General features: G+C 46.2%; 1 protein-coding gene across 2 annotated transcripts; it reads right to left on the bottom strand.

Annotated features, from left to right (window-relative positions):
* Positions 1-1,751: 1,751 nt before the first annotated feature.
* HMGCL (3-hydroxy-3-methylglutaryl-CoA lyase) lies at positions 1,752-16,173 on the bottom strand. 2 transcript variants are annotated; one of them, XM_081923317.1, is made up of 9 exons: positions 16,025-16,173; positions 12,957-13,040; positions 10,847-10,954; positions 10,124-10,219; positions 8,569-8,717; positions 7,987-8,050; positions 6,855-7,043; positions 5,837-5,962; positions 1,752-4,820 (listed from the first exon to the last, which is right to left on the bottom strand). In XM_081923317.1, the coding sequence occupies exons 1-9, from the start codon at positions 16,058-16,060 to the stop codon at positions 4,719-4,721; spliced, it is 954 nt and encodes a 317-aa protein (XP_081779443.1). In that variant the 5' UTR covers positions 16,061-16,173; the 3' UTR covers positions 1,752-4,718. The 2 variants fall into 2 exon arrangements, with proteins under 2 accessions (XP_081779443.1, XP_081779442.1); XM_081923316.1 differs by lacking the exon at positions 16,025-16,173 and adding an exon at positions 14,105-14,249.
* Positions 16,174-16,522: the final 349 nt, after the last annotated feature.

The following is a 16,522-nucleotide window of genomic DNA, read 5'->3' on the forward strand; positions in this document are numbered from 1 at the left end:
TCAGCCAAGCACAGCGGGCACCCTCTGCAGGGGGTGGACTCTGATTCTGTGGAATGGGTTTCAATGGGCTGGAGAGGATATATTGATTGCAATGTATCCCTCCAGACACCCATGCATGTGGGTTGAACAGAGTTTCCAAATCCCATCCTTGGCATCAAAACTAAAAGCATAGGGAATTAAGCTGTAAAACCTTATTTGGAGCAAGTCCAACTCTGAAGTAAGCTGGCTTTCCCCTTTTTACCCTGTTTAAGAATCAGGGAGTAATTTAGGAAGTAAGTTTAAAAATATATTTACTTACTTTATAATCATGGATTGGTTCACAGCAACAGTAGCAGTAACAACTATGCAGGCAAAATACTTTTATTTACAATATAACCAGCTTCAGGCCTGGGCCTAAAAGTGGGGCAAGCAGAGGCATGCCTGCATCCAGCACTGGTCAAAGGAGCAGAGAGAACAGGAAGTACTATATGCTGCTTCCTCCCCAGGAGAGGAGGGGAAATGACATCACACAGAGCCCTCTCTGTGAATTGCATTTCTATGGGCTGAGTATCTGGCTATCGGCAATACAACTCTGTGGACTTATCCCTTCTCATGCTAACTAGCCAGAACATGCACTTGTTGGGTTTGGCTGCTAATTACCCACAGATTGTGCCTTGCACAGAGGAACGCTACAGCGTGGCCATTGCATGCAGCAGCAGTGATAGCCATTCAATCGATGTTTAAAATGCCTTCAGTGAAGGAGAGTCCGTCATCTCCGAGGGAGTCCCTTCCACTGTCCAACAGCTCTGTCAGAAAGTTCTTCCGGATGTTTACTTGGAATCTTCTTACTTGTAACTTGAATCCATTGGTTCAGCTCCTACCCCCTGGAGCAGCAGAAAACAAGCACTGCTCCATCTTCCATGTGACAGCCCTTTAGATATTTGAAGATGGCTATCATCACTTCTCAGCCTTCTCTTCTCCAGGCTAAACTTACCCAACTCCCTCAGCTGTTCCTTCTAAGGCTTTATTTCCACTTGCAGGTGTCTGGCCTGCCCAGGCGAGTTCCAGTCTATCATGCTTCTTCCCTTTTTATCTCTGGCCAGGAACTGTGTGACTTTGGTGTCTTCATATCCTGTTCTCTGAAGCAGGTTGGCTCCCAGTCATGTAACTGCACACCCACAGGGTGTGACTGTGTTTCAACATACCTGCGATGGGGGCCAGAAAGTAGATTGAACTGGCATGGATCTTAATTCTCTTGTTCCCTGCAAAAGCAGCAATGTAGGAATTGAGCCACCAATATTTTTACTGCCCTGCTCCTGCAAAAAAACCTAGCAGGTGTAGCTTTTCCAGACATAAGGATATACACAGAGATGGGGAAAGCTCTGTTACATTCTGCTTTTCAGGCTGTTGTTAATGGTGCAGGGGAGCTGACCTTGAAAACATTTTTTAAAACTTCCTCATAAGGCTTGGTTTCCAGACTCTTGATAATCTCTGCACATGTTTCAGCTTGTCAATATCCTCCTTAAACTGTGGCGCCTAAAACTGGACACAGTATTCCAGGTGGGGTCTGACCAAGGCAGAATAGAGCGGCACTATTACGTTCCTTGATCTGGACAACTTCTGCTGATGCAGCCTTGAATTACATTAGCTTTTTTTGCTGCTGCATCACACTGTTGGCTCATGTTAAGCTTGTGCTCTTCATTAAGATCCTGATATGCCCTCCATTCCACTCCCCTTGCCCATCCACAGCAATTCGAAAAAAGAACAACAGATTTTATAACTAATACTTTATTTAAAACATTTCTATACCACCTCCCACATCATCTCAAGGTGATGTACAACAATATTAAAATACATATCAAAACATTAAAATGTGGGAAGGAAACACAACAGAAAATCTAGGGTAGCTTTATTCTGAGACCAAACGGCACCAGAATCCTGACGGCACGACGTGGTTTTAAGATGTGCAAAGTAATGAGGTTTAGGCATACTGTATTTTCCACTCTCAGAAGGCAGGTGGTTTAATAGTATGGGTGCCACCACTGAAAAGACTCTCCCTCCAGTGGCTGCAAACTGTAGCTCCATAGGCTGCAGCCCAACAGGAAGAGCCTCAGGTATCCTGGTACCAAGTTGCTTAGGGCAATAGAAGTCATTACCAAAATCCTTAAAAGCCTGGCCCAGCAGCCTGTTTGCAGTCAGTGCAACTCCTTGGATTAGTGTAACATGCACATGTTGCCCCAGCCTGCAGCCTAGCAGCTGCATTTCATACCAGCTGCAGCTTCCAGAACAGCTCCACAAAGTGTGTGTTACAACAGTCCAGTCTTGAGGTTACCAATATAGGGGTCACAGTGGCCAAGCCAACCCTGTCCAGAACCAGGCAACAACTTGATTATTTACCTAATAATTCCCTTCCCTTTACCTTCTATATAGAAAACCAGAACAACCCCTTTCCATATATTATATTTCAACCCTCCCCCCTGGGGCCAACCGAGTATCCTCCAGATGTGCTGGACTTCAACTCCCATCAGCGCAAGCCAGCATGGGTATCAACACATGTGCCTGGCATATTGAACACCACATGTACCTCTAAGGCAGGCATGGCCAAACTTGGCCCTTGAGCTGCTTTGGGACTACAATTCCCATCATCCCTGACCACTGGTCCTGCTAGCTAGGGATGATGGGAGCTGTATTCCCAAAACAGCTGGAGGGCCAAATTTGGCCATGCCTGCTCTAAGGCATGGGCTGTTTGGGGAGTCTCAGACCTGAAGGGCCACAGGTTTGTTACCTCTGCTCTAACCAGTTCTGAAGGATTTCCCCAGCAACAACAAGAAGCTAACAATCATTTGGCACCAATTCCTCCAGCACAGGTCTGTTAAAATTGCCAGAAAGCTATCAAGCCCTGGAGCCTTTGCTGTTCCTCATCTTCAGAAAGACTTAAGAGCCTAACAAAGAAAGGGAAAGCGAACTATAAGCAGTGAAGGAACCAGGAAGCAAAAGGGTGAGCACCATATGGACATTAGGATGACACAGAATTGTAGAGTTGGGACCCTGAGGATCATCTAGTCCAACTCCCTGCAATGCAGGAATGTGCAGCTGTCCCATACGGGGATCAAACCTGCAACCTTGGCATTATCAGCTGTGTCATCCATGGTATCATTTATTTATGGCTGGAAGTAAATATAGCTGGTGCAGATTTGTACCAGGGAAGGAAGGGTGCTATTGCCATTCTGACACCAACTCCTGGAGAACAAAAAGGGGTAGGGGGAGGAAAATGGAGTAGAGGGACAAGCGTGAAAGGAGCCCACTCCCCTTAGCTGGCAAGCAGAACTAGTTGGGTCAGGGGCTGGAACAGCACAAGGATCAATCAGCTGCAGCGGCCCAAATCTAGGGGCAGGCACACCATCACTCAGTGGCACACAATCCCTGCTACACCTCTTCCCCTAGGATTGGAAGCCATCATCCATACTGGCACGAGAAGGAATGAAGGCCTGCACACTGTTCTCCAAGAGTGGGTAGGAAACTGAGCATGCCCCACATTTCCTAAGGAAGATCATGTGGGGAGGCTGAACTGGCATGGATACTGGCAGCAGGAGGAGCTTGTGATGGGCTTGTTCTACAAGAGGGACTCTTCATGGGACAGGAGTTGGGGGGGGAGTCAGACCAGGATCCCACCCTCTGAGGCCCAACAAGACAATTTCAGCAAAGGTTTCAGAGAGGCTACTTGCTTTTAGATATAGAAAGTAGCATATGGGCGGGGTATAAATAACAAAATATTTATTATTTATTTAATTGGTCAATTCTTTTTTGCAAGCTGGGCAACCTTGGGATAGGTGTGGTGAACAGAAGGCAAAAACTATTGCCTGTTTTGGGTTGCCCACTTATATCCCCACAAGTTGATTGAGAAAGGCATCCTGGTTGGGGGGGAGGGTACTCCACAGCGCACTGTTGACGCAACCACAACGCCACATAGGAGACTCCGAATGAGAGAAGAGGAAAAGATAAATTATGGCCCAAGCAAATGCAGGGTCCAAGAATACAAATAGGGATAGAGGTATATAGGAACTCAGGATGCTCCCATGAAGATGAATGTTTTAAAAAGCTCCCATTGATGCTGGAAGATTCGAGACAGGAAAAAGGAAGTTAATTCTTCACAAACTGTTTTTAAACTAGGGCATTTGCTCCCAAAATATGTAGGGACGACCCCCAACTTGGATGGCTTTAAAAGGCAAATTCATGGTGGATAAGGCTATGAACCACTATGGCTAGGTTCTCCCTCCCCCGTCAGAAGCAGGATTCCTCCGAATATCATTTGGAGTGACCCCCAGGTGAGGAGGGCCCCACTGCACTCTGGTCCTGCTTGTGAGCTTGCCATAGGACTCTTGGTTAGCCACTGTGAGAACAAAGTGCTGGACTATGATAGGCCTTTGGCCCAACCCAGCAGGGCTCTTTTTATGACCCCCTGCAACAAATCTGTTCCTTGGAGGCAAGTTGTGACCAGTGGAAAGGAGTCAGGTTCTTTGCGAAGCCCAAGATATCCAACCAAGTGCAAATACAGTGCTTTAGACTACTTTTTTAATGTCTCTTTTCAGGGTAAAATTTGGCTGACTCATCTTCCTGCCGTTGAGTCCGGAGAGTGCTTAAATAAAGTTAGGAGAGGAGACCAAGTGCAAACATGGCAGATTCCAGAGTGTCGCTTGTAGTTTTGCTTCCAACAAGTCCCGTAAAGGCGCTGCTCTGCTTCACAGTTTGCAGGAGGCCTGTGCCACTTTCGAATTGGTCCTCCTGTTCAACGCCTTGCAAATAAAGGTTCCTGCATCTAGAAGTTTCGTGAGGTCCACACCCTTCATAGGGAAGAAGAGACACAGCTGCTTACTTGGTACATACAAAGCTGCATTAAATGACGTCAGATCATTTGTCCATCTAGTCTAGTACTGCCTGCTCTTTAGACTGTCAGCTGCTGTCCAAAGATTCAGACACTGGTCTTTCCAGCCCAGTAAACTGAGGTCCTCCCACTTTCTTTCTTTTTTTAAAAAAAGGGGAGATGCAGAAAATTGAACCTAAGACCATCTACACCCAAAAACATGTGCTCTTCCTCAGAGGTCACATCCGCACCATGAATTTAAAGTACACCTATACTGTGTTAACAACCATGGCTTCCGTCAAAGTATCCAGGGAAATGTAGTTTGTTAACAGAGCTCATTAGGAGACCCCTATTTCCCCCACCATGAGAAGAGAAGACTCTCTGGAAAAGACCCCGATGTTGGAAAAGATGGAGGGCACAAGGAGAAGGGGACGACAGAGGACGAGATGGTTGGACAGTGTTCTCAAAGCTACCAGCATGAGTTTGACCAAACTGCGGGAGGCAGTGGAAGACAGAAGTGCCTAGCGTGCTCTGGTCCAGGGGGTCACAAAGAGTCGGAAATGACTAAACGACTAAACAACAAATTTCCCCCACAAAGCTACACCTGATAACTATGCACACCCCTAACAAAATTCAGTTCCCAGGATTTGTTGGGGGTGGGGATAGACTTAAAAGTGGCATAGGAGTGCTTTAAATGGATGGTATGAAGGTGACCAAAGATACATCTCTTACTCAGAAGAATATAATTTTGAGGCAAGTCATGCAGTGACCTCATGCAGTGGAAAACTTCAGACAACCTGTTTCCAACACATATACAACTTGACACACAGTGGCAGATAAAGCTCGGCTGGATGCTCTAGTTGGGAGAGACATCAAGTACAATAGCAGCTGATCAGCCAATGAGGGCCACAGACACCCATCGCTATCAAAGCAAAGCCTGGTACTAACTCCCAAAGCCAAGACAAGTGTGTCCCCCTCCTATGACCAAGTACTTACAGTGTGGATGCCAAGACCGTTGAGCATGTACACCATGTCTTCTGTGGCCACATTCCCAGATGCTCCTTGGGCATAGGGGCAGCCACCAAGGCCAGCGACTGAGGAATCGACCACATTCACGCCCATCTGCAAACAGAAGCAGAGCCGTTCTAAGGAAAAGTCCTGCCTGGTCCATCCAGTGAAATAGCCACTTATGGGCTGATTAACTAGACCAGGGATGTGGAAGCGGTGGCCCTTTTGATGTGGATGGTTCCTGGCTCTCATTAGCCCCAGCTAGCATGGCCAATGGCCAGGGATGAGGGGAGCTGTGAGCCAACAACTGGGAAAGCCACAGGTTTCCCATCACTGAATTAGACTGAAAAGCCAGGTAAGGGGTTCTGCCTCCCTTTTCTTTTGCAAAAATAAAATTAAATAGGTCGCCTCCCTTTCTTCCAAGGTATCAGAAATTCTTGTATGATTTGGGGAAGGTGGATGTATGCTGGAAAGGCCCCTAAGAGCATTCCTTCTGCGTGGATCCTGTTTTCTATGTAGTCCGAATGCCTTTTGTGGGGCCAAAACATGCCCCAGGGACCCTTTTATTCATTCAAGGTCACTGAGCTCTTTGGAGAGTCACTGCTAGTGGTTCCCCCATGGCTCAGATGCACAGCTTATATGTGCCAGGAGCTGTCCATTCAGAGGACCCGATTTTATAGAACTTCCTTCCAGCTGAGGTCAGACAGGTCCCCTCTTTGTTACTACTTACTACTGAAGACTGCTTTTCATTCCAGCAGGCATTTTAACAGAATTCTAATCTTTTGTTTGTTTTAATTGATTTTTATCTGCACTGTACTGAGTTTCTTGTACATGGCTTACAGGCAATTCCAATTAAGCGATACATAAACTGTCAAAATAAAAATAAAATCTCTATCCCAGGCAAGATTAGCCAATGACCAGGGCTTGTTCGTGGCTAGCATGTGGATTGGGCGCCACCCATTTTAGTGAATTATGTCTTGAGCTATGAAACCAGCGAGGAAGTCACCTGAAGCGCTACCAGCGTGTTGGCGAGTGCCTGCCCGTAAGTGTCATGGCAGTGAACAGCCAGGGCTCCAAGAGGCACCTCCTTCATGACAGCAGAGAGCATGTCCTTCATGTTGCCGGGGGTCCCAACGCCAATGGTATCACCAAGGGAAATCTCGTAGCACCCCATGGCATACATTCTCTTTGAAACCTGCAGCAGAGAACAGAACATTTACAGAATTTCCAACACACGAAGCTGCCTGACACCAACTCAGACCACCGGCCCGTCTAGCTCAGTGTTGTTTAGAGTAGTTTCCCAAACTTTAGGTCTCCAGCTGTTTTTGAACTACAACTCCCATCATCCCTGACCACGGGTCCTACTAGGTAGGGATGATGGGAGTTGTAGTCCAAAAACAGCTGGAGACCCACGTTTGGGAAACCCTGGTTTAGAGTGAGTGGCAGTGGCTCTACGGGATCTCAGACAGGGCTGTCCCCAGACCTACTTGGAGAGGGTAGGGACCGAATCTGTGACTTTCTGCGCAGCAAAGCATGTGCTCTACTACTGCACTTCCCATGCACACCTACCATTTAAAGTTTGAGCTACACAATGTAAAGAGCACAGGCACAATGCAAAAAGCAAGAGCCCCTGGCTGAGTTCCATCTTCCCGTTGCATAACATATACTTCCACTCACCCCATGTCCTATTACAGTGTGCGTTTTCCTGCTCTTCACATTGTTGGCTGCTGGTGGTGAGGATAAAATACATGCAGCTGCCTTTTACTAAGTCAACCCATTCTTTCACCTGGCCCAGTACTGGGCTCTTCCCATCCCTGCACTGCTGTCAGAACACAGTGCAAGGTGAATGGGGTGTGTGTGTGTGCCTATATCACATATATACACACACCAACTTAATACAGGGCTGCCATTTCGGATGGCAGCCCTATGCTCTTTGCAAAGTGCAATTCCTTCTCGAAAAAGGCGCCTTTTGCTTTTTTCACCTGGCACTGAGAACTGAAACGACGGCAGCTGCAACACGCAGTGCTGATGTGTGACTGAGGTTACCAAGAATATCAAAGATAGAAGGCCACCACCGCCCACAAATGCCTTTCAGTATTGATGCTGGGTGCACAATGGATGCCACAACATATACTCACTTCTGCTACTTTCGCAGGAGAAATCTTGCCTTCATATGGGCAGCCAAGGACACAGGAGACATACCTGCATGCAGAGGGGAAAGAACAGGCATTATTATACCCAATACATGCAGGAGTTTCAAATGCCTTTTACACAACCAGAACGGCAGCCTCAGACCACCGGCCTGACACGTTACCTATAAATCATTTGCAGAATAAGAATAGCTCCTAGGGATTTACGGCCAAGCCTGTGGAATGAAAACCTCACCACAGCCTGTTATGTACACCAGAATCTTCACTCCATCACATAAAATGTGAAGAGCTCCCTTGCTCACCTACTGGGGAGCGGCAGCTGTTTCCTCACGTACATGGAAGACAGCAACCGATGGCCACACCCCCAATTATGGCTTATCAGGACCGCATTATGAAAAGCTCCTTCAGGCCATCTCAGAGACAATCCAGTATTTTGGTTCTGAATCCCCTCCCCTCTCCCAAGCTTCACCAGCCCATTTGTAAATGTAACAATAATAAATAAATCATGGTAGATTAGCAGGTAGAGAGGATCGCTCAACACCTCAGTTAGCACATGGCCCTAAAGCTTACCCTCGGACCGGGATACTGGTTTCTTTAGCTGCACTCAGGACGTCACTGAATCTGTCCAGACTCTCCTCAATGGAACAGTTGATGTTCTTCTTTGTGAAAAGTTCTGATGCTGCCCCGAAGATGGACACCTCCTTAGCTCCTGCTGCCACCTGTCAATACAGGGAATATGCCCTATATATCACTCCCTCTGATAAGTGAACGCAGGTGCTGGTGAGTGACAACAATTTAATTTTCAAACTCAGGTGGTGACTGCAAGCAATCTTGATTTTCTGCTTATCTTTTAACGCAGGGGTCACCAACCTTTTTGGATTGGGGGCACTTTTTGAATGTTGAGAAGCGCTGTGGGGGGCCAGTCACAAAATGGCTAGGGGCGGCATGGCATAACACAAAATTAGTTACTGTACTTTTCCGTGTATAAGACTGTGTTTATTTGTTTAAAAATCATACTAAAAAGTGGGGGTTGTCTTATACATGGGTAGTGCATAAGGGTGGATGTTTGATTGGTTGCTGCCGCAGCTGTCAGTCACTATTGTGCATGTTATTTGTTGCTGCGTCAATGGGCGGTGTTGATTGGCTGACACCCCGGCAGTTGGGTGGGCGATTAGCAGCTTCTGCTGGCGATGGGACAGACAGGAGGCTGACTTCGCATCGTGTGTGGGTGAGCGAATTGTGGCAAAAAAAGCTCAACAACTCTGATCAATCTACTCCCTTTTTCTAAAATGTGAGGGATAGTTTTATACATGGGAGCGTCTTATAGAGGAAAAGTATGGTACCTCCCCAACAACCTTATGCTAACCATGGGACGTCAGCTATGTCCGGCTGCTCCTGGTTGTGGAAATCACATAATATTGATTCTACACGTATAAATGATGTTGCTGTGTAATAACAGAAGGCATTTTGCAGCACCAGGTGGCAACATCACACTCGCTCTCATTTCACAGAAATTGATTAGAAGGTATCTGAACATTTTGCCCCAAAACTTTCTTCCTATGAGGATTGTTGTTGTTTTTTATAAAAAACTTAGTCTCTGGGACACCTGCCTGGGGCAGCAGTGAAAGCCTTTGCAAGGTGCAGGGTAGGGGACCTCTGCCTTAGTGGGATGGATCTGATCTATTATACGTATTATTGGCACAAGCACTTTACCTTTACCTATTATTCTTTTCACTTGTTTTTAAAGTTCCTATTTGTAAGTCACCCTGAGTTCACCTTTCTAGAAAAAAAATGACTAATCAATACAATCAGCAAATAAATAATGTACAAAAATCGTACCAAAATGGGTCTAGTTGACCCGATTTAAGGCTACATTGAACTAATTGAGATTCCTGTGATGCTGGAGAGGCTCTTCCCAGCATGGCCTGCAGGTTTTTACATATACAAGCACCTTCATTGAGTTCAATTCGGGGGGGGGGGGAGATGTGCCTCCTCTATTTAAATAAATGAGCTGCCTGTCCAGGTGCACCATACCTGGAACAGGATATGAAATTATAGTCATAGTTGTGTATTTCTCACTACTAAAGCCATGACCTCAAAGCTTCTACACTGCCATCTTTCTTACCGCTGCTTGGAAGCCTTTCAGGTTGGGAGTCAAAACAGGGTAGCTGATCCCAGGAACCTTCCGAATCCCTTGCATGACTTCAGTATGATCAGCCATCTAAGTTGCAAAACGAAGAACGTAAAAGACAGGATTTTAATTTTCCACTGTAAAAGAGGGGAGCACCTTAAAGCTTCCAAACCCTCGCAGATCAAAATGAGAAAAAGAAATAGGATTGTTAGGCGGCAAATGAAAAGTATTTTTAACCTGTTGACAAGACTTTCCTCAATGAAAAGCAGACTCCTCTTGCAAGCTCTGCTTCCATTATTAGCTGGTTTTTAAAGAGGGACTCTAGCTCTCTGAACAACGTTTTACAATAACAGGCAGCTTTGAGAACAATGCTCAGTAATCTACAAAGATCAGAAACTTTTTATAACAGAAACAACCCCCTCTGCATGCTGCTGTGTTAAATTGCTGCATAGCCACATTACGCTTAGCAGACCTGGGGGGGGGGGGGGAGTCCTGAGAATCAGAGAGTGGCTCCCAGCTTCCCAGACCTGTACTAAACTATAGTTTGGAATTACCTATATGCAAATGCAGCCTATGAAAGAAACCAAGTTGAGATACAGTAATTTATCTAAGCCACCCAGCAAGGTTACGGGAGAAGCAGGGACCCGCTCCCTTCACTGCAACCCACTATGAGACTCACACGTCAGCAACGTGAATTTGAGGATCACCCATACTGACCTGAGGAATCCATTTGGGAGACACAAAGCTGGTAGCTTCTATGACCGAAAGACCCGTTTCCGACAGCATGTTGATTAAGTCAATTTTCACATGGGTGGGGACCATGTTCTACAAAAAGAGAGAAACACATTTCCCACTTGTAACAATTCCACAATCCCTTCCAGAAAGTCTAATCAAACCCTTCCCTGAAGTAGAACAAAACTGGCTTCGAAGGGTTGGGGAAGGCCACTGAGGTGGAGGATCACAAACTGGAAGGCAAGAAGGATGCCTCTTATTGGAGACAAGGGAGTGGAAATGGCTGGGATCCTTATACAATGATCTTCTTATTATTTTTTATAGATAGGTGAATTACCACAACCTTTTTGCATTTCTTTAATTTTTATACTGCATCTGACCTTGAGCTTTTGAGAATGGAGAAGACTAAAAATCTCCTATTATAATAAACAATAAATACGTAAGAACCGGCTACACTGAACTCAGGGGAGCTGACATTGTTAGTCAATTTTGCATCACTGTGAGTATTGCGCACCACACAGCCTGCCAGAGGGACAAAGATTTCCTGTTTTGCAACGTGGTAACGCTGGACAGACTTTGCAATGGGTAAACATTCACGTCAAGCCTTAAACAAACTCCCTGGCGGCTCTGACTTTGTGTATTGGGAGATATTTTCCCCTCTCTCTCCACAGTTACCGTAGGTCAGAACTTGTACTGTTTTACCTAGTTGGCTACCTGCAATGATTAAATAGCTTTAGAAGAGGATCGGAGAAATTCAGAGAGGAGAAGTGGTCTATCAATGGCTGCTAGTCAAGATGCCAATAGGCAACCTTCCAGTTTAGAAGCATTATGCCTCTGAATACCAGTTTCTGTGAAGCAAAAGCAGCAGGAGAGGCCCATTACTCCCCCGTGGGCTTCTCAGGGGCACTGTGTTGGCCACTTGGGAATCTGGGTGTGGGGCTAGACAGACCACTGGCCTGATGGGGACGTATTCTTGGTATTCCAACAGGATTTTTCATTATGCCTTTATGAAGTCAGTCTCTCTATGGGGTGCAGGTAAGACTGCTAAAATCCCCCAATGGAACTTCCAAGATATGGTTCACAGGCATAAACAAAACCATACACATCCTACAAGCTGCAAAGGCTCCCACTGAAGCCAGAGGCAGACAGGACAATTCTGACTCCAGGCCGGGCTCTTGCAGCTTCTCCTCCTAGTACAGAAATCCTTCGATATTTCTGAATTGTGCCATTTCAAGGCAAGAGCTGGTAAAATGTAGTGGCTAAGGAGCTAAGCTTGCTATGACCCAGGAAGTGCCCAGTTCAAACCTTGCCTCTGCTATGGAAGTAGCCTTCGGCAAACTATTCTCTGAGCCTCAATCTCCCATTTGCAATATGGGTACAACACCACTGACCTACCTTACATATTTGCTGTTTGAACAAAGATAAGGTATGCAAAAGCATTTTGAGCAAAGAAAGAGGGACATAAATACTAATTGTTATTGTCAGCATCACTCATTAGGGTGCCAATCTCCTGATCACAATCCCGCCTTAAATCCTTAAAAACTGAAACTATCAAGGTCTATGTAATGCGGAGTGCTTTTCAACCCAGAGCGTGCAAACATTTATACATACTACTGTGCATGCTCATATGAATCTGATGAAATGCAACAAAGATCACAAAATGTTAGATTAGAGCATGTTATGAAATGTTATCTCTCCAGGTGCTCCTTATGATGGTCCATAGCATCTTTGCATCATCTGTGCAGTAGGATGTACCCATTTCACAGACTGATTTAATTCATATAAGCTGCTGTATTGAAATGAACAAATGAGAAATTGAGCAGCAGAGACTGCAGTTTGCCCAGGCCTAAGTCTCTGAGGTGAGTCTAATGTGACCCACCAGCCTGGACTGATGCATTTCTAGTGATCAATATACAGGAATTGCCAGAAACAGACAAAGTAGGATGAAAGGGTGAGGATGGAATTTTTGAGCTGTGACCCACGTTCTAGTTGGCAGCAAAATCAAAATAGCGCAGATGTTGAAAGAGCAGGTTCATGAGAACATATTATTGTAGATTTCAGGAACAAGACAAATAGCTTATCAGGAGTCATTTACCTTTTCATTTTGCAAGCCATCTCTTGGACCGACCTCAACTATTTTCACATATTTGGGAAGCGTACCAGCTGCTGTTGAGCTGAGCTGCAGAGGGGGTAAAATGATAAATTTATTTATTTACAACTGGGATAAACAATACATTTTCACAATGTTCTTATCGGTCAACATGCCTAATGAATAATTAATGAAAAGAGATATGAAGTCCATCTTGGTACAGTACATAGCTAAACCAAAGGATGTAGCGATGGTCCCCGATTTGGATGGCTTTAAATGGGGTTCAGGACAAATTCATAGAGGTTAAAACCAATTCACGGAGGGCAAAAACCAAAATATAGAGTAGATTCAACTAAGCTTGACATCTGCCCTTCTAGCATTTTTGGAAGGGTGGGAAGAATGTAGACAATGATCTACAGTACTGGTAGATCTCTGACAGATTTATAGTAGATCAGCAAGGACTCCCAATTGTTTCAGAACAGCAACAACAAAATGTCATCCCTTACATCCGGGAGAGGGGCGGGAATCCTAATATCCTGAAATGAAGAAAGCTTAAAGTGGAATGGATTTGTGCGTGGAAGGACTATAAGCCCATCTCGAAATGATTCCTCATGCCTCACAGCACTTTATTCATGTATTTCCCCAGTGAACCCTGGGTAAGTGCATCATTAAAAAAAACAACCTATATTCCTGTACATACATACATCCGTAAAACATGTTCTTATTCGGTGATTCACAAGTTAGTAAAAACCTTTGGGACTGGTCTTTGGTTTTCTGGAGAACTTGCAAACGAAACGGACCTCTACCATTCTCCGGCAAAAGTGCAATTGTTGCTCTCGCCAGTCTCAATCTGCGAGCCTTTGCAAGTGTTTATCTTGCACACCAGGTTGCAGCTGGTGGAGCTCGGGAGGTTGCAGCGCAACAACTAACCTGAAGCGTGCCCTCCCCACAGGCCCTACAAGCAGCCTGTCCGGGGACGATGTAGAAAACATCTGGAGGTAGTCCCTGCCGTTCGCAGGCCACCCCATAGCAGCTGCCAGGGCAGCTTAGGGACACGGCTCCCCACGGAGAGCCGCCACAACCGCAGCGCCCGAAGCAGCAGCAACGTCCCACTTCCCAGCCTGGACCCGCCCCAGCTCTGCTCTCCCGCTCACCGGCCGCAGCGAAGCCACCAGCCGCGGGAGCGCCCGCTTGGCCGCCACCATGTCGCCGCTTCTCCAGCGAGAGTCCGCGACTAGAAGCAGGTCACGTGACGGCGGGAGGGCTTTGTTCCTCCACGTGACCCGCTTCCCTCGATGCGCGTGCGGCAGAGTGGGCGGCGCTGACGCGTTCGCCTTCCCAGGAATGCGGGCGGGGCTTCACCTGGTGAATCTCTGCCTGTCCGCTTGGGGAAAAGTGACCGAGGATGGGAGACCCCGCCACGGGAGGGGGGCGGTTTGTTTTATAATAATAATATATAATAATAATTTATTATTTATACCCCGCCCATCTGGCTGAGTTTCCCCAGCCACTCTGGGCGGCTCCCAATCAGTATTAAAAACAATACAGCATTACATATTAAAAACATCCCTAAACAGGGCTGCCTTAAGATGTCTTCTGAACGTCAGGTAATTCTTTATCTCTTTGACATCTGATGGGAGGGCGTTCCACAGGGCGGGCGCCACTACCGAGAAGGCCCTCTGTCTGGTTCCCTGTAACCTCACTTCTCGCAATGAGGGAACCGCCAGAAGGCCCTCGGTGCTGGATCTCAGTGTCCGGGCTAAACGATGGGGGTGGAGACGCTCCTTCAGGTATACAGGACCGAGGCCCTTTGCGCCTGAGCATGTGCAGAGTGCCTCCCTCGCCCTTGGCGGAGTAGCAGTGGCTGGCGCCGCCGCGCAGCTGAGAGCTTGAGAGGACAGCGTAAGAAGTGCTTTGATGAATTAGGCGAAATGCCCATCGTGGCAGACATCCTCTTGGCCAGGCATAGGCAAACTCCGGCCCTTCAGAAGTTTGGGACTACAATCCCCATGATCCCTAGCTAACAGGACCAGTGGTCAGGGATGATGGGAATTGTGGTCGCGAACATCTGGAGGGCTGGAGTTTGCCTATGCCTGCTCTTGGCATTAGTAGCTGCTGCCTCCAAGCAGGCGTTGGCCCTGGGAGGCTTTCAAGAAGGGAATAGGCGCTTCCTGTATTTTCTGACCAGCTACAACTGCTAGAGCTCTGTGCCGGATTTACCTATAAGCTAAACAAGCTATAGCTTAGGGCTCCACTCTCTTGGGGGCCCCCCAAAAACTAAAAGGAAAAAAACCGATGTACGAAGTATAAGTTAAAAAACAAATAAAATAGAACCTATAGCAACAGTGTTTTGTTTTGTATAGGCTCCTATTATGTGCAAATGGCTTTAGATACCTATTAGGTCCATAAATTACCATATAGCATATATTCAACACAAAAAACAGTGACAATTTGTTGTTGACAAAGGACAGCTGGACATATAAAGGGCCCCATTACCTTCAGTAGCTTAGGGCCTCGTCAAACCTAAATCCAGCTCTCTGTATGTATAAAATATCACCAAACTCATACAAGCGTAAGAAGGATTGTTTTTGACAAAGGTAAGCATGACACACAAGCAACATGGACAAGATACTGCGCCATAAAAGAATTCCTCATCAGTTTCACCTTTTTGCATATTTGAGGTATGCTTGAACCTCAACATCCGAAGCAAATCCCTCACCTTCAAAGCTCTTCCTGATCAAGCCTGATTTCCTGTTATCTCTCTGCCCCATAACTTTTCCACCTCTTAGCCTTAGTCACATGGCTACTATGAAGTTTCCTGCTAACAATCTGAGCTTATGCACAATAGGGATGGCAGCCCTACATGGCTTTTGACGACTCTCAACTGCTGCTGCTCGTACCTGAATATCCTTTCCAAATACTTGATGCCACCTTTCTGCCCTGCTTTGTGTTCTTCACAACTTACTAAGAGGCTGAAGAAAGCAGTGTAATGACACATAATCAATTACAACTCATTTTGCTTGCTACACTTATCAACCTAACATACTATTTGCACCCATTTTTGAAAAGTATACCTGTCCCATCAGGCTTCCTCTTCGTAAAGGTCCCATTTTGCACTCTGGTGTCTCCTGCTCACACAGACAGGGGTTTGACTTAGCTTGGCCTGCACGGGTGACTTGCAGCACTGCCCTATGCACATTTATACCACTAAAGTAACAGAAGCCTGTGGCTCTGAGATAAGAGCTATTTGTTTTGGCTCTAAAACTGCCAATTTTGTTTACTTGAGATATTCCCTTCACCCAAGGATCTATGGAATGAAGCAAAAAGGTGTGTTACTATTCTCCTCCCTCCCACCAAAGTTCACAATGGTTGCAACCCAGTGCCAAGAGAGTTTGTATGCCCAGTATATACTCAGCATTTTATCATCATGGCATTTTCCTCAGTATGTTGCAAGGGATGAACAATGCCAAAGGCTATTTGCCAATGTACCCAAGCCAGGAGACAGATGACATCAATTGCATTTTTTGGATCCCCCTAACTGGCACTGAGCTTGAGCTTTTGAGTTTGACTGT

This window comes from Podarcis melisellensis, assembly GCF_964234715.1.
Source record: "Podarcis melisellensis genome assembly, chromosome: 8".
NCBI classification, from domain to species: domain Eukaryota; kingdom Metazoa; phylum Chordata; class Lepidosauria; order Squamata; family Lacertidae; genus Podarcis; species Podarcis melisellensis.

Coding starts and splice junctions, on each gene's coding strand:
- HMGCL (XM_081923316.1), bottom strand. CDS start 14,155: ATGGTGGCGGCCAAGCGGGCGCTCCCGCGGCTGGTGGCTTCGCTGCGG. Junction 10,955..12,956: donor ATGGCTTGCAAAATGAAAAG/GTAAATGACTCC, acceptor CTCTTTTTGTAG/AACATGGTCCCCACCCATGT. Junction 7,044..7,986: donor CTCCTGCGAAAGTAGCAGAA/GTGAGTATATGT, acceptor TCTCTGCTGCAG/GTTTCAAAGAGAATGTATGC.